The sequence below is a fragment of the Heloderma suspectum genome, chromosome 16 (genome assembly GCF_057233095.1).
Source record: "Heloderma suspectum isolate Gila_16-S chromosome 16, 16-S_ref, whole genome shotgun sequence".
NCBI classification, from domain to species: Eukaryota; Metazoa; Chordata; class Lepidosauria; order Squamata; family Helodermatidae; genus Heloderma; species Heloderma suspectum.
Genome location: NC_139473.1, coordinates 4,008,020 through 4,030,387, shown reverse-complemented (window position 1 = coordinate 4,030,387; position 22,368 = coordinate 4,008,020). Strand labels below are relative to the sequence as shown.

The window sequence follows — 22,368 nt, the reverse complement described above, 5'->3', positions numbered from 1 at the left end:
ACACTTTCCATGGTCCCCCTCCCTCCGTGAGTCAGCCTTCTCGCTGCCATTGTCACCAGCTGCTTTTGCTCCTCCTCATCACTGCCACCGCTTCCTTTCTTGGCAGGCAGAGATCTAAGGAGCAAGGAGGCTGTGGCATCTCCCGCTCCTCCTTCTCACCGCCTCCGTTGCCTGGCCCAGAGCGAGAGGCAGGCGAACATGCAGGCTGCAATGCTGAAGAGGAGGAGCAAGTCCAGGGGGCTCTTGTCAGGGGGCCCCTGCTGGGATGTGGGCCCTCGGCAGGCGCCCAGCCATGCCTGCCCTTGATGCCGGATCTGGGAAGAAAACCACCGCAAGGCTGCAACCCTACCCCCGCTGACCTGGGAGTAAGCCCCTGTCAGGGTGGAAACTGAGCCGATAGATCCCCAGAGCAGTTCTGATTCTGAGGAGGATTGGCAATCCGTGGGAGAGGAGCTCGCTCACCCCTCACAGGCACAGCAGCTGGCAGAGATTCCTCCTGCTGGCATTCCTGAGATAGATAGTGACCCGGGCAGTGAGAGAATGTGGGAGGGGGGGCTTGCTAGACTCTCGACGCAGATGCAGGGAGCGACGAGCGATGGAGGGCGCGGAAAGGAGGCATAGTGCCCGTTTGGCGCTCAAGCAACGGCCGCTTCCCATGGACCCAAGGGAAAGAAGGAGGATCTCTCCCTAGCCCATAAGTTTAGGGTCTTCACGTGACTCTCCTTCAAACGGGAACCAACTGCCTGTTTGGCGCATAGGCCACTCTGCTGTTCCTTGCTTAGTCTCTGGTAAATAGCATCTGAAAGAGTCATTAAGTTGTAGAGGATTAAAGCCTTGAAAAGAATCCTTTCGTCTGTGTCTTGAGTTGGCTATTGGGGTCTACTGAAAGAGGCTGCTAGGGCGCTCCTGACAGCCCCCTTGAATGCAGCCAGACTTCTGAATAGACATGCGTAGGATCACACTGTAATATCACTGACTCTAATTCTACCTTTTCTAAAGCAAGTGTTGACAACCTGGTGCCCTCCAATAGTTGGGACTACAACTCCCACAATCTCTGACCATTCCCCATGCTGGCTGGGGCTGATGGGAGTTGTTCAAAACATCTGGAGACCACCCAGTCTCTTCCCTTACCCCAAAGCATGATGATCTAGCAAATGTTATCTGGGGGCTGGCCTTTTCACTATGGGAGGCGAGGAAGAGAAAACCTGGATTTTCCCCTCACTCACCAGATAAGCGACTTATCTTGCATCCCCTAAAAGCCGTTTTCTCGGTAGTATCCAATGTTGAACTGTGCTGGAAGAAAGGCAGGATAGAAACGTAACAGATAAATAGGAATTATGATGCCAAATGAGTTTTTATTTAATGTATTTATATCCTGCCTTTTAGGATGCAAACCCTCAAGGTGTCTTAGAAAGAGCCCTGGGCAAATCTGTCAGTTCCCTTTTCTCTGTCAGTTTCACATTTTTCCAATCTTAAGTTAGTTGGTCTGGAACGTTGAGAATTTTCTTTTTTAAAGTTTGCACAACAAGTCATACATATTTTTATGTGCATTTGTGCTAATGCATTCATCTTTATACACCCCTTTGCCTAATAGATAACCTTTTTTTTGCAAGTGGTTTTCCTAATATAATGCACAATTTATTGTTATTTTCACGAGGAGACGCATATTTTGTGTGTGCTTGCCCTGATAGGCATTTTTGTTCATGTGTTTGTTTGTTTGTTTGTTTGTTTTATGGGAGAACTCCATTGCCAGATTTGGAGTAATAGCATGCATTTCGAAGGATCACTTGAAGTTTGGTTCCATATCGGCTTGAAAGTGCGAAATTCGGTCTGTTTGCATGCGAATGCAAACCGAATAAGTTTCTCTCTTTCTCCCATCCTTCCCATCTCTGCTTCCAAACAAGAATCAGTAACATCATGTCAAAGAAATCAGCATGCATGCACATTTTTTGGCTCCGGATGTGCAAATTGAACCCGGAATGGAGCCTGGCTGTTGGGCACCTTCTGCTGAGTGCATGTTTTAATTAGGAAACATTCAGACACGCCTGGCCAGGCTGGTAACTGGATCCATTTTATCTATCAGCAGAGGCAGCGAAATGCATCAGCAGAGCCTAATGGCACTCATGTTCAATCCCCGATCCCGTCATGCATGTAATACATTTGCAGTTATCGCCCTCCCTCGGCATCTTCAGCATTCCTGGGAGTGAGGGGGCGGCTGAACTGTGGGCAATAGATGCAATGTCGAAAAAGCCAAGGAAAGCAGGTGGGGGGAGGCATTTCCAGAGGGAGGTGGAGAGAGAACCAGGTGGGGGGCCGGGCCTATCCCAACTGCTGCTCCCCAAAAGGAGAGGGAATCAGTGTTGAATGACCTCTTTTGCAGGGAGAGCCAAAGGGCAACCTCTCATAGGAAACTACTTTGTACTGAGTCAGATCCTGGGTCCATCTAGCCCAGTACTGTCAACGCTGACTGGCAGCAGTGTCTCTCCGGCGTTCCAGGCAGGAGCTTTTCCAGCCTTGCCTGGAGACACCGGGGATCGAACCCGGGACCTTCTGCATGCAAAGCAGGGGCTCTACCACTGCGCCACAGCCCTCCCATCGTCTCGTCATGATTAAATCTGTCCCTTATGTTTCAGGAGGAAATCTGGAGGGCTAACTGAGTGCCTGCCTGTCTCTTTTCTTTTCAGACAAGTGCTGTGCTGTGTTCGGGGGGTTGTGCCCTCCTGGCCTTCAGCTCACTGCTGGCTGTGATTGTGCTCTTCCTTCCCAGCGGGCCATGCGAGAGGCGGATCTGTACCCTCGCCTGTTACATTCAGATGGCAGCTGGTAAGTAAACCGGCACCCCCGTTTTGTAGCTTTTGTGCACGGCCTGCCTTTGTATGACACGACGACCCCCCCCCAACACATTTCGGAATCCAAGACCATGATTTTTAACTGGAGCAGCTGCTTTAGAGCACCTCTGCAGTCAGCTTCTGTAATCAGGCCTCCCCGCCTCCATTGCCTATCCTCACATGTAAACATACATGTGCATAATAGTAGCCATTTTATTCCAATCAAGTTTAACTAATTTTATTCCAGTGCAATTGGAATAATGTCATATGCACCAGGGGTGTTGAACATAGAGCACCGATTCTGGCCCGCTTGCACTGGCTGCCTGTATGTTTCCGAGCCTGATTCAAGGTGCTGGTTTTGACCTATAAGTACCTGATGGAGCACCTCTCCTGGCATGAACTGACCCATACACTATGCTCACTGTCTAAGGCCCTCCTCTGTGTGCCTCCCCTGAGGGAGGCTCAGAGGGCTTCAACAAGGGAGAGGGCCTTCTTGGTGGCAGCCCCCCAATTATGAAATAATCTCCCTCTGGTGCCAACATTGTCATCTTTTCAATGCCAGGTTAGAACTGCCCTCTCAGGCACTTGGCAGCATATAATGAGTTTTTAATCAGGTCCTGGGTTGGCTTTGGTTGATTGTTTAAAAATTGTTTTTAGATATATGTTATCTGTGTGCGTGCTGTCTGTTTACATGTTTTTATGTAAATGATTTTGCACTTTGTATAATATATTTTTAATGTTTTTTAATTTTTGTGAACAGCCCAAGGAGCTTCAGCTATGGGGTGGTATAGAAATATAATACACAAATATATGAATGAATGAACCTCAGGCTGAATCTGGGTCACCTGGGATCCCAATCTGTGTCTCTGTGTTTCCCCAGATGGCCACGCTCCTTTCCTTTGGCCCCACCCACTTCCTCCAACTACCAATCTTTTGATGGTTTCTCAGTTTTCGTGGAGTCCGCACCTCCATGACTAATAATCCACACAGCAAATGTTTTGGTTGTCTTGCTGCTTGGGCAGAGAGGTTGGCTTCTTTTTAAATAAGACTGTAGCTTGGGGGACGGCGAAGGTATAGTGTTGTGGCAGGAGAAAAATGGATGGTATTGTTGAATCCAAGAAGGTCCTTGCGACCTGAATCCAAATTGATTTTTAGATTATTATTATTGTTGACTCAGAAGGCACCGCAGTTCAAACTAGAATTAATCCACGGTGAACTGAAATTAAAAGGCATGATGCAAAGTGATTACTGAGCCATGGTAGATGGGCTGGGTAGGGGCGGAGGGGGAGAGACTTAAAGGTGCTCATTAGTTTGATCAAACACATTCAGTTAATTCTTTTTTGTCATTACGGCTTATAGTCTCTGGTCTGTTTACTTTCTGCTTGGAATCCCGTGAATCCTGAGCTCTGCAGTTCTTTTTAATTGTCCAAGTCTGTTTCCTCCTTCGGACGCTACTGCACCACAGAAGGCCGAACCTGTTTTGGATGGTGTTGACGCAGCACCGTGGAACGGTAACGCCACCATGCTCCACAGTGGCATCTATGCTTGTGAAGTTCTCAAGATGGCCTTGTCAAGATGGCTGGGATTTCCACATGTGTGGGACTACACCTCCCATCACCCACAGACAACATGGGGAAGGTTGTTTTAAGGCATGATGTCTGCTAATAAAACACCTGCCAGATTCCTCAGAGTCGGCATTCCCCAATGTGGTGATCTCCAGGTGTTTTGGATTACAATTTCCATCATCCCTAACTGAACCTGGTGGGAGTTGTAGCCCAGAACATCTGGAGGGCACCTGTTTGGGGGAATGCTGCTGTAGGTTTTATCCCTATTCCTCCGGTTGCTTCAGTACCAACTGTGGGGAACGGTATTTGATGCAAGCCTGACATTTCCTGCTATCTCACTGCCGGCCCTGTAATGTGGCAATCATCAAAGCAAGATTCTGCTTTGCACTCATCAGTAATTACAACAACAGCAACATCAATAATAATAATGGTAAAGTTAATAATAGTAACCTTGCAATTTGTGACCGTGAATGGCAAAAGGAACCATACGCAAACGTGCCTTCACAAGAGTGCCAAACACTTCAATTCTTTAGGTGTTTAAAAAATTGTGAGTATTTAAAAACCCAACTCCTCTCTGAAGAGCTCTAAATCCTAACAAGTTTTTTTTTTAAAGGATTATTTACTTGCTTTTCCTCCTGACCCCTGAAGTAAATATGCTTTGGAGTAAGGGATGTGCAGAGGGGTTATCCCAGGGTTTGAGGCTGGAAAATACCTCTCTTACAAATCCTTGAGCTGGCTGCAGAGGATAAGAGACGGTCACCAATCTTGTGGTGGTGCTTTGGGCAGCTGGAGGGAGGAGGTGATGGACTCTAGACAGCTCTGTGGGATCAGTTTCCTCCCTGGTTTTTTTAAAAAGACTCCAAATACACGCTGACTTTTATAGGGCTGTCTTCTGGAAACATTATGGGGAAGATGCATCTCCTCCTTGCCTTGAGCTGATCCCATCTGCAGCTGCATACGGGAAGCTTTTCCCCACTGGCATGTGCTGGCCGCTAGCCAAACCTGTCTGATAGCCGACATAGTGTTTCGCTGTTTCCTACCCTGACCTCCACTTCTCTTCCCTTCTCTTCTATTGCTCCGCCTTGTCTCGGATTTTAGATTGGAAGCCCCTGGGGGCAGAGACCTCTCCTTGTGCACTCTGTAAAGCTTCAGGCACTCCGTTGGCACGAAATAAAAATAACAGTCCTCTTCATCCGTGCAATCAGCCCCCCTCAAATGCTCCAGCTAATTCCCCACCCACCTATAGAGACGCTAAACAGCGTTCACATATGAATTATCCCCCCTGCTGTGCTAACTGGCTGTCATTGCCAATAGCTTAATCCAATTCTAGGTCCCTTAATCCTTTCTCTCCTCTTTCCCCCAAATCTCAAGGGTTCCAGATGCTTGGATTATATATATATATATATATATATATATATATATATATATATATATGCATGCCAGCATCTGCCACCATTTTTGAGTGTCTTCCCAGAAGCTTTGGTGCTTGGCTGTTCTCCCGTGGCTGCGTCAAGCGAGATCAGTGGCAGCTGATTTGGATCATCGGCGATTGTCAGCTAACGAGGTTTTGGCAGCGGAGGGGGAGGATCGCTGCAAGCTGTTGCTTTAAAGAAAGAAAGTTTCGGATGCCTTTTGATGGTGTCCTTGGAATGCTGTCGAGAGACGTGACAGCAGCACTTAATTCCTAAAAAGGCATTTGAGAAGTGGTGGAAGTGGTCCTGCCTGCGCTTGATGGGGTTCACTTTCCCCTAAAGGAGAAGGTTAGCAACCCAGTTAGTGTGGCATGCCTTTGGAGGTGCTTCCTGGCCTCCTGCCGTTCAGGCCTCAGCATTTCCAGTTAAAAAAAGAATCAGGTAGCAGGTTACAGGGGGAAACCCTTCCCTGCCCGAGAGCCCGGAGAGACTCTGCCAGTCATAAGAGGCAATACTATGCTAGATCAGAGGTGCTGAACCTCTTTCAGCCCGAGGGCCAGATGCCATTTCAGAGAAGCTCTCGGGGGCCGCATTCCAGTGGTGGGCGAGGCCGAAGGCAACAGGGGACCAAAACACCAGCAGATTTTTGTTTTGAGCTCTTGTTGCCAGAGGCGCTTCAACCTTGTAGAAGGGGGAAACACTGCACAAAAGCCAGGAAACCACCATACCATCAGTGGTTAGGGGAAAGGGGGCGTGGCCAGCAGAAGGGGGCATGGCAATGCGGGGAACCTCAGGTTTGACACCGCTGGGTTAGAGGGACAAATGGTCCAACCTAGGCTAAGACTGCTTCAGATATTCTTACAAACTGCGCTTTACATTTTTCGGCCGATGTCTCAGGGGAGCAGCCCCTTGCACCCAAAATGGGTTTTCTGAGCTGCAGCTTGAACGAGGGTGATGTTTAAAGAAGCGAGCGTGGTGTTGTGATGGGCGTGGCTTCCTGCAAGGGGCAGCCCTGCCCCCTCTTACTTGCATCAGTCTAGTGAACACTTGTGGGTTGATCTGTTCGTGGGCAGGAAAACTCACATCTCTTTGTCTATTTCTCCCCCCACCCTGAAAGGAATGGGAGTTGTGCCAGCAGTTTCTCTGAAGTGCTGCCAACTGAGTGCTTACACCCTCCGGGGGCAGTTGGCACGCTGCGTTTCAGTCCCTGGGTCTAAGTGCTCCTACCGGAAAGCCAACATCAGCTTTCCTTGGTCAGCCCCTGCATGTAAAGGGACTTTTGCAAAAAAAAAAAAAAAAAAGGGGGGGGAACACTCACTAAAAACTGGCAGCAACTCCAAATCCAGGAACCATTTTTCCCTGTGCAACTAACTCCCCAGCCCCGTAAAAGTGGTAACCCAGCAAATCTCTCTATGAGCCTGTGGACCAAATCTGCTGAGGCAGATTTCATAAACCCCTGAGCAGAGGTTTGAATCTTTACTCAGCCCTGCTTCTGCCATTGACATCTTGCTAGCTGTGTTTGCTGGACCCAAGTTCTAGAGTTTTGGGGGGGCATGTTTGGCCTCCCAATTGTTTTAAGAATAGCAGCAACAACAAAGGTTGTCTCCCCCACCCCCTGTCGCCACAGAAAAATAATCAGAATCCCAGATCTGTAGTAACTTAGGGGGAGATTTGGACTTGGATTGGTAAGCCATCCTGGTGTATGATTCATGGGGGCCAATAGACCATTGGCTCCTCCCCCTGAGCCACCATTTTGCCTCTTGACTCCTCCTACAAGCCGCCATTTTGCACTATGACCCGATTCCAGTGGGTGGACCTTGGGGTTCCAGTAGAAAAAAAAGTAGAGCCCAGAAGGCTGAAGTCTATCCACTCCTGGACTACGCTTTATTTTTCTGACAACGCAGTCTGAAAATGATCTCGGACAGTTTTCAAGTGTATGATTTATTCCTTTCTAGTACTTGTGTACCACTTAATATAGTAAAAGCTCTAAGTGGCTTACGTACAAAAACGTTAAAAATCACAGTTAAAATAAATATATATTGCAACACTAAAACCTTTCAACGTCCAGTAAAAAGAGACAGTAAAATGAAGCCATGTTTGTTTATTAGTAATACTTATATATGGAGTTCCTGGTGGAACTTCTGCTCTAAAATTTACTCTGGTACTCCATACCTTGCTTCTACCAGCTTCTCATCCCTCCTCTTTCTTTCTCTCTCTCCCTCATTTCATAGAATCATAGAATAGTATAGTAGGGTTGGAAGGGGCCTACAAGGCCATCGAGTCCAACCCCCTGCTCAATGCAGGAATCCAAGTCAGAGCATCCCTGACAAATGGCTGTCCAGCCTCGTCTTGAAGGCCTCCAGTGTGGGAGAGCCCACCACCTCCCCAGGTAATTGGTTCCATTGCCGTATTGCTCTGACACTCAGGAAGTTTTTCCTGATGTTCAGTCGGAATCTGGCTTCCTGTAACTTGAGCCCATTATTCCGTGTCCTGCACTCTGGGATGATCAAGAAGAGATCCTGGCCTTCTTCTCTGTGACAACCTTTCAAGTACTTGAAGAGTGCTATCATATCTCCCCTCAGTCTTCTCTTCTCAAGGCTAAACATGCCCAGTTCTTTCAGTCTCTCTTCATAGGGCTTTGTTTCCAGTCCCCTGATCATCTTTGTTGCCCTCCTTTGAACCCTCTCCAGCTTGTCTGCATCCTTCTTAAAGTGTGGTGCCCAGAACTGGACACAGTACTCCAGATGAGGCCTAACCAGTGCTGAGTAGAGGGGAACTAGTACTTCCCGGGATTTGGAAGCGATGCTTCTATGAATGCAGCCCAAAATAGCATTTGCCTTTTTTGCAGCCACATCACATTGTTGGCTCATATTCAGCTTGTGATCGACGACAATTCCAAGATCCTTCTCGCTCGTAGTGTGGTTGAGCCACGTATCCCCCATCTTGTAACTGTGCATTTGGTTTCTTTTTCCTAGGTGCAGAACTTGGCATTTGTCCCTATTAAATGCCATTCTGTTGTTTTCTGCCCAGCACTCCAGTCTATCCAGATCACTTTGAATTTTGTTTCTGTCTTCCAAAGTATTAGCTATCCCTCCCAATTTTGTGTCATCTGCAAATTTGATCAGCATTCCCTGCACCTCCTCCTCCAAGTCATTAATAAAAATGTTGAAGAGCACTGGGCCCAGGACTGAGCCCTGCGGTACCCCACTCGTTACCTCTCCCCAGCTTGAGAAGGTCCCATTGATAAGCACTCTTTGAGTCCGATTCTGTAGCCAACTGTGGATCCACCGGATCGTTGTTTCATCTAGCCCACTTCGAGCTAGTTTGCTCATCAGGATATCATGGGGCACTTTGTCGAAAGCTTTGCTGAAGTCGAGGTATATGATGTCTACAGCATTCCCACGGTCTACAAGGGAGGTGACTTGATCAAAAAATGAGATCAGATTTGTCTGGCAGGACTTGTTTTTGACAAATCCATGTTGGCTTCGAGTAATCACGGCATTGTTGTCAAGGTGCTTCCAGATGGATTGCTTTATGATCTGCTCCAGAATTTTCCCAGGGATTGATGTCAGACTGACTGGTCTGTAGTTCCCAGGTTCCTCCTTTTTACCCTTTTTGAAGATAGGGACAACGTTAGCCCTCCTCCAGTCATCTGACACTTCCCCGGTCCTCCATGATTTCTCAAAGAGAATAGACAGCGGTTCTGAGAGTTCTTCTGCCAGTTCCTTTATGACTCTAGGATGCAGTTCATCTGGCCCTGGAGATTTGAACTCATTCAAAGTAATGAGGTGTTCCTTGACCATATGCCTGTCGATCTCAAGCTGCAATCCTGCCCCTTCAGCCTGTACTTCGCCTTTGCCAGGGGGGTCATAGACCCTCTTTTGGGAGAAGACTGAGCCAAAGTAGGAATTGAGCACCTCTGCCTTTTCTTTGTCCTCTGTGATCATTTTGCCATCCTTATTTAATAGCTGAACCACCATTTCTTTCCTCTGCCTTTTACTATGCACGTAGCTGAAGAAAGCCTTTTTGTTGTTTTTAGCATCCCTCGCTAACCTCACCTCGTTCTCCGCTTTAGCCTTCCTGACGCCATCCCTGCAATTCTGTGCTACCTGCCTGTAGTCTTCCTTTGTTACTTGGCCTTCTTTCCACTTCCTATATGTGTCCTTTTTTGTTTTCAGGTCATCCCTAAGCTTTTGGTGAAGCCACATTGGCTTCTTCTGTTGTCTTCCACCTTTTCTTCTTGTTGGAATTGTTTGTGATTGTGCATTGAGAATTTCCTTTTTTAAAAGTTCCCACCCATCTTGGACTCCTTTTCTCGCTAGCATTGCTTGCCATGGGACCTTACTGATCATTGTTCTGAGTTTATTAAAATCAGCTTTCCTAAAATCCAGGGTATTTTCTACACGGGCCGTCTCTGCTGGGCGCCCGTTGTGATCCACTGCAGAGTTGTTGTGCAGTTGATTATCCCAACCAGATGTTCATGCCTAGAAAAATAGCTGGAATGCAATCAGACATTTTAAAAGGTGACCATCCTGTCAACAGGATTATGAATCGAGGCCTCTCCCATAGGCAGTCGCTCAGCCTTTGCCACCAGCTACATAATCCTGACTTAATCAGCTTTTTCGGGGGGAGCGGGAGAGGATGTCCATCTTAAAAAAAAAAAAAAAAGCTTCAGAGAGAGCCTTTCTCAACCATTCTGGAATATTCTGTTGCAGCTCCTGCACAATGTCAATTAAAAAATTACAGAACCTTAATCTTCTTCCTTTTTTTTTTTTAACATAAACTAATTATGTTTCCCCAGTGTGGGGAAATTTTGTTTCCATGCAAAGTTTGCTGGGTGCTGATTTGATACTCCGCTGCTGCGATTTGCGACATTAACGCGATTATGTGCCTCGGAGGTGGATGGGGCACGGCGAAAGGCTGGGTCGCCCCCCAAGAGCATGGGGCTCACGTTGCGTGTGGCTGTGGGTGGAAAAGAAGACCAGGTCGCTAATCGGTTTAAACCAAACCTCTGTGCTTGAGAATAAGATGCGGGGGAAGCAGTTTGAGATGGGTGCTTTGTATCTGTACAGCTGCCGTATGAATTTTCTCAAGCAATGTGACCTCCTTGGCAATTCTTGTCTGGACAAGTCTCTCTTCTCGGAAGAGAAGGCAGATGTCGGAGTCTAAGAAGGCAATGAGGTCTACTGGTTACTGCTACAGCCCTTCCCCGTAACCTTATCCTGACGGTTATTAATGCTTAATAATACATACAAAGAATGAGAGAGGATAGGTCCCTGCCCCAAGGGGCACACAGTCTAGAAAAAAGGACCCCATGGAGATGATGGAGGCAGGGCGAAAACCAGGACTTCTCGCAGGTACAGGCTTATCGCAACAGTGTTGTGTGGATTTGGTTGAGCAAGAGCTTTTAATTGATCAGCTGCTAAGGTTGCTTTCGTGTGGTGATGACCGTAATAAAGAGAAGATCTCAACAGGGTTTGCCTCCAATTAAACGTAAGCCTGGGGAGTTGGGGATTCATGTGGAGACTGGTGCGTCTCCTAGTGCAGGAAATCTCTCACAGAAACCGCCGACAGCAACGAATTCTGCGTAGCCTTCTTTGCCCAACTCTGTCTTTCCTTCTGACCTGATCAATGGTTTATTCTGTCTCTTCCTGATAGAGAAGAGACAGAATACCCACAGAACGGCAAACAGCAAGCGCCCCGCTCTGATTATCGATCTCTCAAGCCCGGAACTGATTTGGACAATGACATATTAGGGATCATGTCATTAGTATCTGCATGCACAACACACACACGCACATGCACACAAATTCAACACCCCAAAATATAACGGTCAGGAATAGAAGGGTTGCAGAACTGGACTTTAGAAGATTCGTGGCAAAAAATGGATCGATGGTGCGGTCTTCTTGTCCCACCTCTCTCCAGTGATGGATACTGGGGTCCTAAGCTTTTTGGGGTCAGTGGGCACGTTTGGAATTTTGAGTGAGTGTTGTGGGTGCTCTCACAAAATGGCTGCCAGGGGTGTGGTTCGCCCATTCATGAAATGGGCACCAAGCAGTCATTTCCCCAGAAGGCAAATTGGTGAGACTAAAAGAGAAATAACATGTCCAAGAACCTAAATGCAAGGGGGGGGTGTCCTGAGCCCACAAACCCCAAACTACTCTTTTGAACCCGCCAAAAGATGATGCTGGAGGGCAGTCCTTTGCTTTGGAGCATGCCAGCTTCCCAGTTAAAAAAAATAGGATGGGAAGGGAGCCTCGTGGGTGCAAAAGGAGGTATCTGTGGGCACAGTGCTGACCCCGGGCACCACATTGGAGACCCCAAGGAATGCCAAACCAGTAATTGCCAAAACTGTTTTTAAGGGGAAACCCCCTTTGAACTTGGGAATATTGGGGTAGGTGGTTCCCTGGAGGGGCAGGGTGAAGGGTCAATTCTGAGTGGAAAAAAAAGAACGCCTCCTTTGCCCCACGGAGCAAACTGTGGATGAAATCAAATCATCTTTGTGATGCCGTACTTGAATCCCCAGTCTTGTCAAATTCGAATCGGGGTGTTGTAAAAACTAGGGCTGTTGGCCAATTTAAAAAACAAAAAATAAACACCCCTCTCCCCACTCTAAAAGGCTGAAATGCCTCTCTGAAGGCCTCAATACTGGCAGCTTTGAGCTAAATGAGGCTGGTAGTTTTTATATTTTTGGCCCCACCCCTTTTGCCTCTGGCCCTGCCCACAAATTGGAATTCCGCCCTTGTGCTTAAAGAGGTTCTGTGCTCCTGTTCAAAGGTGGCCCTTAGCATTGGCGGCTTCGAGAAGTACTTTATATCTCTTCAAGGTTCTCTTCCTGATAGAACTCTTGTCGGTATTTAATTCAATAGTTAGACTGGGGTGGACAGAAGGGGATATTTAACTCCATCCCATTGCAAGTACCTTGGGGCAGGGATCTATCTATCTCAGTGGTATTCTGGAAAGGTACATGTATATTTAGGGTGTGATTCTATGCATGTTTAGTCTGAACAAAGTCCCACAGTACACAGTGTGTTTAGTCTGAAAAGATCCTACAATCCTATGCATGTTCAGGCAGAAAAGGTCCTACAATCCTGTGCATATTTAGACCGAAGAAAGTTCTACAACTCTCAGCATTCCCCAGCCAGCTATGCTGGCTGGGGGATGCTGGGAGTTATAGGACTTTTTCTGTCTAAACATGCATAGAATTGCACCCTTAATAATTATGAATAATGTCAGCATCATGAAGCCAAGATGGGATAGCTTTGCATATGCAGCACTGCCAAGTCATCAAAGAAGAGGCCCGATTTCTTGGGGAAGTGCATGGGGAGGTGGGGTGGGGGAGGAATTAACGAGTGGGTGGAGGGTAACCCATCTGTCAGCTGCCACAGCGCAAGGACCCAAATCCATGATTCATTTCGCCTTGATAAATATATTAATCAAAAAGGTAATTGAACCGGAAAGGCTCCCGACAGGCAGACTTGTCAAAGCGAACAGCAAGCTGCTGTGGCTACGTGTGGGAGGGAATTGCTGTTGGAAGACGGCAACCTCTTTCTCTCACTCTCTCTCTCTTCCTCCTGTCTTTGGAAGATGCGGGGGGTGTCCCCCAACTTCTCCTGCATCGGTTTAAGGCGGGGCTGCTGTGGAAGCTTGGCTGGGCCGTTTGCTGTCTTAAAATTACACTGGTGGAATCTTCATAAATATTTAGCTGAGTTAGTATTTAGGAAAATAGGATGCTGCATACCAGGAGTGGTAAGCCTTACGCCCGTGGGCCACATCTGCCTCTCCTGGGTTCTCCAGATGGTCTCACCCATCTTTGCCTCAACCACGAATTGTTTGGTGGTCTCCTGGCATTTGTGCAACTTTTTCCGCCCTTCTAAAAGGTGGAAATGCCTCTCTGAAGGCTTGGCAACTGGCATAAAGAGCTATAACCTAAAAGAGGCTGTCATTTTGGCCCTGCCCCATTGCCCCTTGGCCTCCCACCACTGGAGTGCAGCCCCCAAACCTTCTCCAAAAAGAAATGTGGCCCTTGGGCAGAAAAAGATTTGATGCCCCTGCTGTATACAAAGTCAGATAACTGGACCATCAAACTCAGACATGCTCAGACTGACTGGTAGTTTCAGGCATGGGGGGTCTGTCCCATCCCTACCCAGTGAAACTGGGGATTGAACTGGGGACGATTGGCATGCCAAGCAGCCCCCCACCCCCCCGGCTGCAGTCCCGTAGCTAGAGGTCGGCAACTGCAAGCCGCTATGCTGAATCCGGTCCACAGAGGGGATGCCTCTTGCCCCAAACTCTGCTTGCCAGCCCGGAGGCAGGTGCTAGGTGTAGTCATGTGGCAAAGCTCTGCCCATGAGGCTGCTCACTCAAGGGAGCACTGAAGAACACAATCCATTATGGAACCGTCAGGCAAACGCTAGCAGTGTGGGCCCATTTTCCACCCACACATAAATACTCTGGAATGGTGGAGGGGCGGTCTCTCAGCGGTCATCGGCAGCATCAGTGGGCGGATTTCATTACCTATTGTTGTTCAGTCGTTCAGTCGTGTCCGACTCTTCGTGACCCCATGGACCATAGCACGCCAGGCCCTCCTGTCCTGCGCTCTCTCCCGGAGCGTGCTCAGGTCCGTATTCATTGCATTGGTGATGCTATCTAGCCATCTCATCCTCTGCCGTCCCCTTCTCCTTTTGCCTTCAGTCTTTCCCAGCATCAGGGTCTTTTCCACAGAGTTTTCTCTTCGCATTAGGTGGACAAAATATTTGAGCTTCAGCTTCAGTATCTGTCCTTCCAATGAGCACTCAGGGTTGATTTCCTTTAGGATTGACTGATTTGACCTCCTTGCAGTCCAGGGGACTCGTAAGAGTCTTCTCCAGCACCACAGTTCGAAAGCACCGATTCTTCGGCGCTCAGCCTTCCTTATAGTCCAGCTCTCACAGCCATACGTTGCTACTGGGAAAACCATAGCTTTGATTATACAGACCTTTGTTGGCAAGGTGATGTCTCTGCTTCTTACTATGCTGTCTAGGTTTGCCATAGCTTTCCTCCCAAGGAGCAAGCGTCTTTTAATTTCATGGCAACAGTCACCGTCTGCGGTATTCTTGGAGCCCAAGAAAATAAAATCTGTCACTGCTTCCATTTCTTCCCTTTCTATATGCCAGGAAGTGATGGGGCCAGATGCCATGATCTTCGTTTTTTTAATGTTGAGTTTCAAACCAGCTTTTGCACTCTCCTCTTTCACCCTCAACAAGAGAGTCTTTAGATCCTCTTCGCTTTCTGCCATTAGGGTGGTATCGTCTGCGTATCAGAGGTCGTTGATAATTCTCCCGGGAATCTTAATTCCGACCTGTGATTCATCCAACCCGGCGTTACTCATGATGTACTCTGCATATAAATTAAATAAGCAGGGTGACAATATGTAGCCTTGTCGTACTCCTTTCCCAATTTTGAACCACTCGGTTGTTCCATGTCTGGTTCTTACTGTTGCTTCTTGACCCTCGTACAGGTTTCTCAGGAGACAGGTAAGGTGGTCTGGTACTCCCATCTCTTTAAGAATTTGCCAGAAATTGATGTTTTTCTGGAATTCTCTTGCTTTCTCCATGATCCAGCGAATGTTGGCGATTTGATCTCTAGTTCCTCTGCCTCTTCGAAACCCAGCTTGTACTTCTGGTAGTTCTCGGTTCGCATGCTGCTGAAGCCTAGCTTGTAGGATTTTGAGCATCACCTTGCTGGCATGTGAAATGAGCGCAATTGTACGGTAGTTTGAACACTCTTTGGCATTGCCCTTCTTTGGAATTGGAATATAAACTGACCTTTTCCAGTCTTGTGGTCACTGTTGAGTGTTCCAAATTTGTTGGCATATTGAGTGCAGCACTTTAACAGCATCATCTTTTAGGATTTTAAATAGCTCAGCTGGAATACTGTCCTATCCGCTAGCTTTGTAATGCTTCCTAAGGCCCACTTGACTTCACTCTCTAGGATGTCTGGCTCAAGTTCAGTGACTGCACTATCATGGCTATCAGGGACATTCAGATCTTTCCTGTATAGTTCTTCTGTGTATTCTTGCCACCTCTTCTTAATCTCATCTGCTTCTGTTAGGCCCTGCATTCTTTGTCCTTTATCATGCCTGTCTTTGTATTAAACGTTCCCTTGAGATCTCCGATTTTCTTGAAAAGATCTCTAGTCTTTCCCATTCTATTGTTTTCCTTGATTTCTTTGCATTGTTCACTTAAGAAGGCCTTCTTGTCTCTCCTTGCTATTCTCTGGAACTCTGCATTCAGTTGGATATATCTTCCCCTTTCTCCCTTGCTTTTCACTTCCCTTCTTTCCTCAGCTACTTGTAAAGCCTCATCAGACAGCCACTTTGCTTTCTTGCATTTCTTTTTCTTTGGGATGGATTGAGTTGCTGCCTCCTGAACAATGTTACGGACCTCCGTCCATAGTTCCTCAGGCACTCTGTCTATCAGGTCTAATCCCTTAAATCTATTCCTCACTTCCACTGTATATTCATAAGGGATATGATTGAGGTCATACCTGAATGGTTTAGTGGCTTTCCCTATGTTCTTCAATTTAAGCCGAAATTTTGCAAGAAGCAGCTCATGATCTGAGCCACAGTCAGCTCCAGGTCTTGTTTTTACTGACTGTATAGAGCTTCTCCATCTTTGGCTGAAAAGTACATAATCAATCTGATTTCGATATTGACCATCTGGTGATGTCCATGTGTAGAGTCGCCTCTTGTGCTGTTGGAAAATAGTGTTTGCTATGATCAGCGTGTTCTCTTGGCAAAGCTCTATTAGCCTTTGTCCTGCTTCATTTTCATAGAATCATGGAATAGTAGGGTTGGAAGGGGCCTGCAAGGCCATCGAGTCCAACCCCCTGCTCAGTGCAGGAATCCAAGTCAGAGCATCCCTGACAGATGGCTGTCCAGCCTCGTCTTGAACGCCTCCAGTGTGGGAGAGCCCACCACCTCCATAGGTAATTGGTTCTATTGTCGTATTGCTCTAACAGTCAGGAAGTTTTTCCTGATGTTCAGCCGGAATCTGGCTTCCTGTCACTTGAGTCCATTATTCTGTGTCCTGCACTCTGGGATGATCAAGAAGAGATCCTGGCCTTCCTCTCTGTGACAACCTTTCAAGTACTTGAAGAGCACAGTTTGTCCGCATCCTTCTTAAAGTGTGGTGCCCAGAACTGGACACAGTACTCCAGATGAGGCCTAACCAGTGCTGAGTAGAGGGGGGCTAGTACTTCCCGGGATTTGGAAGCTATGCTTCTATTAATGCACCCCAAAAGAGTATTTGCCTTTTTTGCAGCCACATCACATTGTTGGCTCATATTCAGCTTGTGATCGACAACAATTCCAAGATCCTTCTCGCTTGTAGTGTTGTTGAGCCACGTATCCCCCATCTTGTAACTGTGCATTTGGTTTCTTTTTCCTAGGTGCAAAACTTGGCATTTATCCCTATTAAATGTCATTCTATGTCAGGGTGGACACTGAGCCCATAGAATCCCACAGTAGTTCTGATTCTGAGGAAGAGCAGTCACTCCTGGGAGAGGAGCATGCTCATCTTTCCCAGGACCAACAGCTGACGGAGATTCCTCCCACCAGCATTCCTAGCTTAGTTAGCAGTCCAGGGAGTAACCAGGCACAGATAGCAGACTTGGTGGATGCGCGACGCAGACGCAGGGAGCGGCGCCAGATGGAGGGCGCGGAAAGGAGGCGTAATGCCAGGTTGGCGCGCAAACAACAGCTGCACCCAGAGGATCCAAGGGAAAAGGGGAGGGACTCTCCCTAGTCCTTAAGTTCAGGGGTCTGCCAGTAATTCCCTTTCAAATGGGGACCAACTGTTCCAACGTAGGGCATAGGTACTGTGCTGCTCAGATCTAGTTGCAATCAGTATAGTTGCTAAGTTGTAAAAGAGGAATAAAGCTTTGAAAGGAATTCCTTTGTCTGTGTCTGGACTTGGCTACTGGATTAGAATGAGAGAGGCCTCCAAGGAACTCTTGACATTCTGTTGTTTTCTGCCCAGCGCTCCAGTCTGTCCAGATCACTTTGAATTTTGTTTCTGTCTTCCAAAGTATTAGCTATCCTGCCCAATTTTGTGTCATCTGCAAATTTGATCAGCGTTCCCTGCACCTCCTCCTCCAAGTCATTAATACAATTGTTGAAGAGCACTGGGCCCAGGACTGAGCCCTGCGGTACCCCACTCGTTACCTCTCCCCAGTTTGAGAAGGTCCCATTGATAAGCACCCTTTGAGTTCGATTCTGTAGCCAACTGTGGATCCACCAGATCGTTGTTTCATCTAGCCCACTTTGAGCTAGTTTGCTCATCAGGATATCATGGGGCACTTTGTCGAAAGCTTTGCTGAAGTTGAGGTATATGATGTCTACAGCATTACCACAGTCTACAAGGGAGGTTACTTGATCAAAAAATGAGATCAGATTTGTCTGGCAGGACTTGTTTTTGACAAATCCATTTTGGCTTCGAGTAATCATGGCATTGTTTTCAAGGTGCTTCCAGATGGATTGCTTTATCATCTGCTCCAGAATTTTCCCAGGGATTGATGTCAGACGGACTGGTCTGTAGTTCCCAGGTTCCTCCTTTTTTACCCTTTTTGAAGATAGGGACAACATTAGCCCTCCTCCAGTCATCTGGCACTTCCCCCGTCCTCCATGATTTCTCAAAGAGAATAGACAGCGGTTCTGAGAGTTCTTCTGCCCGTTCCTTTATTACTCTAGGATGCAATTCATCTGGCCCTGGAGATTTGAACTCATTCAGAGTAATTAGGTGTTCCTTGACCATATGCCTATCGATCTCAAGCTGCAATCTTGCCCCTTCAGCCTGTACTTCGCCTTTGCCAGGGGGGTCATAGACCCTCTTTTGGGAGAAGACTGAGCCAAAGTAGGAATTGAGCACCTCTGCCTTTTCTTTGTCATCTGTTATCGTTTTGCCATCCTTATTTAATAGCTGAACAACCATTTCTTTCCTCTGCCTTTTACTATGCACGTGTCAGGGTGGAAACTGAGCCGACAGAACCCCAGAGCAGTTCTGATTCTGAGGAGGAACAGCAATCCATGGGAGAGGAGTGCGCTCATCTCTCACAGGCACAGCAGCTGGCAGAGATTCCTCCTGCCAGCATTCTTGGGATAGATAGTGACCCTGGCAGCGAGGGAGCACAGGAGGGGGGCTTGCTGGACGCTCGACTCCGACACTGGGAGTGACGACAGCTGGAGGGTGCGGAAAGGAGGCGTAGCGTTCGTTTGGCGCCCAAGCAGCAGTCGCGTCCCGAGGACCCAAGGGAAAGAGGGAGGAACTCTCCCAAGCCCATACGTTCAGGGTCTGCAAGTGATTCTCCTTCAAACGGGGACCAACTGCCTAACCTGGAGCATAGGCCACTCTGCTGTTCCTTGCTTAGTCGCTGGTGATTAGCATCTGAAAGAGTCATTAAGCTGTAAAAGGATTAAAGCCTTGAAAAGAATCCTTTTGTCTGTGTCTTGAGTTAGCTATTGGAGTAGACTGAAAGAGGCCACCAGGGCGCTCCTGACAGCACGTAGCTGAAGAAAGCCTTTTTGTTGTTTTTAGCATCCCTCGCTAACCTCAGCTCATTCTCAACTTTAGCCTTCCTGACACCATCCCTGCAATTCTGTGCTACTTGCCTGTACTCTTCCTTTGTTACTTGGCCTTCTTTCCACTTCCTATATGTGGTTTTTTTTTTTGGTTTTCAGGTCATCCCTAAGCTTTTTGTGAAGCCACATTGGCTTCTTCTGTTGTCTTCCACCTTTTCTTCTTGTTGGAATTGTTTGTGATTGTGCCTTGAGAATTTCCTTTTTTAAAAGCTCCCACCCATCTTGGACTCCTTTTCTTGTTAGCATCGCTTGCTATGGGACCTTACTGATCATTGTTCTGAGTTTATTAAAGTCAGCTTTCCTAAAATCCAGGGTACGCGTTTGACTACACTCGGCTTTTGCTTCCCTTAGAACTAAGAACTCAAGTACAACATGGGCGCTTTCCCCCAGAGTTCCTGTAACTGCTACTTTATCCACTACGTCATCTCTGTTGGTTAGGATCAAGTCAAGGATAGCTGATCCTCTAGTTCCTTCCTCTACTTTCTGTAGGAGGAAGTTATCTGCCACACAAGTCAGGAATTTCCTGGAGGGGCCATGTTTTGCAGAATTTGTCTCCCAACAAATATCAGGGAAATTGAAGTCCCCCATTACTACTACATCATGCTTCCTTAAAACATTGGCTATTTGCTTTTCAAAAGTTTCATCCTTGTCTTCTCCTTGGTTGGGTGGCCGGTAGTAGACTCCGACCACCAGGTTCCTTTTATTCTTTGCTCCATTTATTTTGATCCAGATGCTCTCAATGGGGCTACCAAGCTCATCCTCCTGTATATCTGTGCAGAGATATGTATTTTTCACATACAGTGCAACCCCACCTCCCTTTCTGTTCCTCCTGTTCTTTTTGAACAAGTTATAGCCTTCAATTGCTGTATTCCAGTCATGAGAGTGGAATCCCATCCCACCAAGTCTCAGTTATACCTATCAAGTCATAATTTCCCTCCTGTATTAAGAGTTCAAGTTCGTTCTGCTTGTTTCCCATACACTGGGCATTAGTATATAGACATCGAAGACCATATGCTTCATAGTCTGGCTTTCTTCCTACATGTGTCTGAAGACTATTATTGGGTGCTATCAGAGCTGTTCTCTCCATTGCAGTGCATGCGCCTACGTCCATTGTTACCCCCAACATTACATCTCCCTTCCCTGTAGGATTCAGTTTAAAGCACTCCTGATGAAGTTCTTCATGCTGTGGCCAAACACATTCTTCCCATCCTTTGTGAGGTGCAGCCCGTCCCTAGCCAACAGCCCATCTTCCAGGAAGTATAGCCCGTGGTCCCAGAATCCAAATCTCTCTCGTCGGCACCACCTTTGTAGCCAGTCATTCACCCAGAGTATTTTTCGTTCCCTTTCTATCCCTCTTCTAACTACTGGAAGGATGGATGAGAAAACTATCTGGGCCCCAAAGTTCTTGAGTTTCCTTCCCAAAGCTTCAAAGTCTGACGTGATCTCTTCGTAGCTGCGCTTGGTGGTATCATTTGTTCCCACATGGATGAGAAGAAAGGGATGCCTGTCAGTGGGCTTTATGAGTGCAGGCAACCTTTCAGACACGTCTCTAATCTGTCCTCCCGGGAGACAACATACCTGGCGAGTCCATGGGTCTTCGCGACATACTTGGGTCTCGATCCCATGCAGCAAGGAGTTTCCCGCTACTACCACTCTTCTCTTCTTCTTGTTGTAGGCCTGCGTTTCATCGCCTCTGTTTGACTGACCTTCAGCCTCTTGCTCACTCTCATGTAGGTTCCCCTGTGATTCTTCCTCTGCAGGCTGTCCTCCAGTCTCATCCGCAAGTACCTGGAATCGGTTCCACAGTTCCACTGCTTCCACTGGTGCACAGTGGCATCTAGTTCTTCTTCTCCTAACTGTCACCCATTTCCAAGGAGTATCCTCTACTCCATTTTTCTTCACCTCAGCATTTCCCACTGCCTCATCTTGCTGTTGCTCTTCAAGCTTCTGGTCTGCCCTTTGCTGCTGCAGTTCCCCCATTCTGTCCAAGAACTCTTCGTGTTCTCTTATTCCCCGGAGGGTCGACAGTCGCCGCTTCAGTCCACTTACTTTTTCCTCCAGCAGCGTGATCAACTTGCACTTGTTGCAGGTGTAGGCCATGTTGTTCTCAGGCAAGAAAGCGAACATTGCACACACCTTGCAGGTCACCACCACTGGAGAGTCCTGTTCTTCCATTGCCTCTTTTCCCTTTTCGTGTCTAGCTTTGTGATTGTTCTAGACTAGCCTGTGCCTGCTCCTCTACTCAGTAGAGGTTAAAAGCAGAGTCCCACTGGTGTGGAAGTTACAAGACAAATAAATGAAAAAAAGTTAGTTAAAAAATAAAATAAAATGAAAAAAAAATAAAAAAAATGTTAGGGGCCTCCCCCTTGACCTCCCCTGCCAAACTCCCCTGGCCAACTCCTGTTTGCTCCCCCTGTCTGCTCGCTCTGGTCGCTTGCTCTCTGGGAGCTTGCTTGCTTCTGTAGTCCCTGGACCAGCTGGAGCAGCTTGCTCTGCTCTGCTGTGCTCAGTTGGGAGGTGGGAAACAGACTGAAGCTTCCCGCCCAGTCAGCTGCTGGGAGTACTCAGGCCACACACCCCCAATTCAGTTGGAGCTCTCAGAAGGACCTGGTGAGCTCACAGCCACTCAGAAGGATAAAGGGCAGCCCCCTGGGCTTCCTGCAGCCCACTTACCTCTTAGCCTCTGTCTCCTTTGTCTCCTTTGTCTCTTCTACCACTGCAGAACTTTGTCTCTTCTACCACTGCAGAATACACTTTGTCTCTTCTACCACTTCTACCATTTTGTACACCAAGGCCATGCTTGCCTGTTATCCCAGTGATTTCTTGACTTCCTACTTTAGCATTCCAATCCCCTATGATGAAGAGGACATCTTTTTTTGGTGTTAGTTCTAGAAGGTGTTGTAGGTCTTCATAGAACCCATCAACCTCAGCTTCTTCGGCCTCAG

At 47.5% G+C, this 22,368-nt stretch overlaps 1 protein-coding gene across 1 annotated transcript in view; it reads left to right on the top strand.

Moving 5' to 3' along the window:
• LHFPL7 (LHFPL tetraspan subfamily member 7) overlaps positions 1 to 22,368 on the top strand; it is an 84,879-nt gene that overhangs the window by 17,352 nt on the left and 45,159 nt on the right. Inside the window, exon 2 of the mRNA XM_084823106.1 lies at positions 2,685 to 2,823. Coding sequence (XP_084679232.1) covers positions 2,685 to 2,823 — 139 coding nt within the window. The remainder of the gene's footprint in view (positions 1 to 2,684; positions 2,824 to 22,368) is intronic.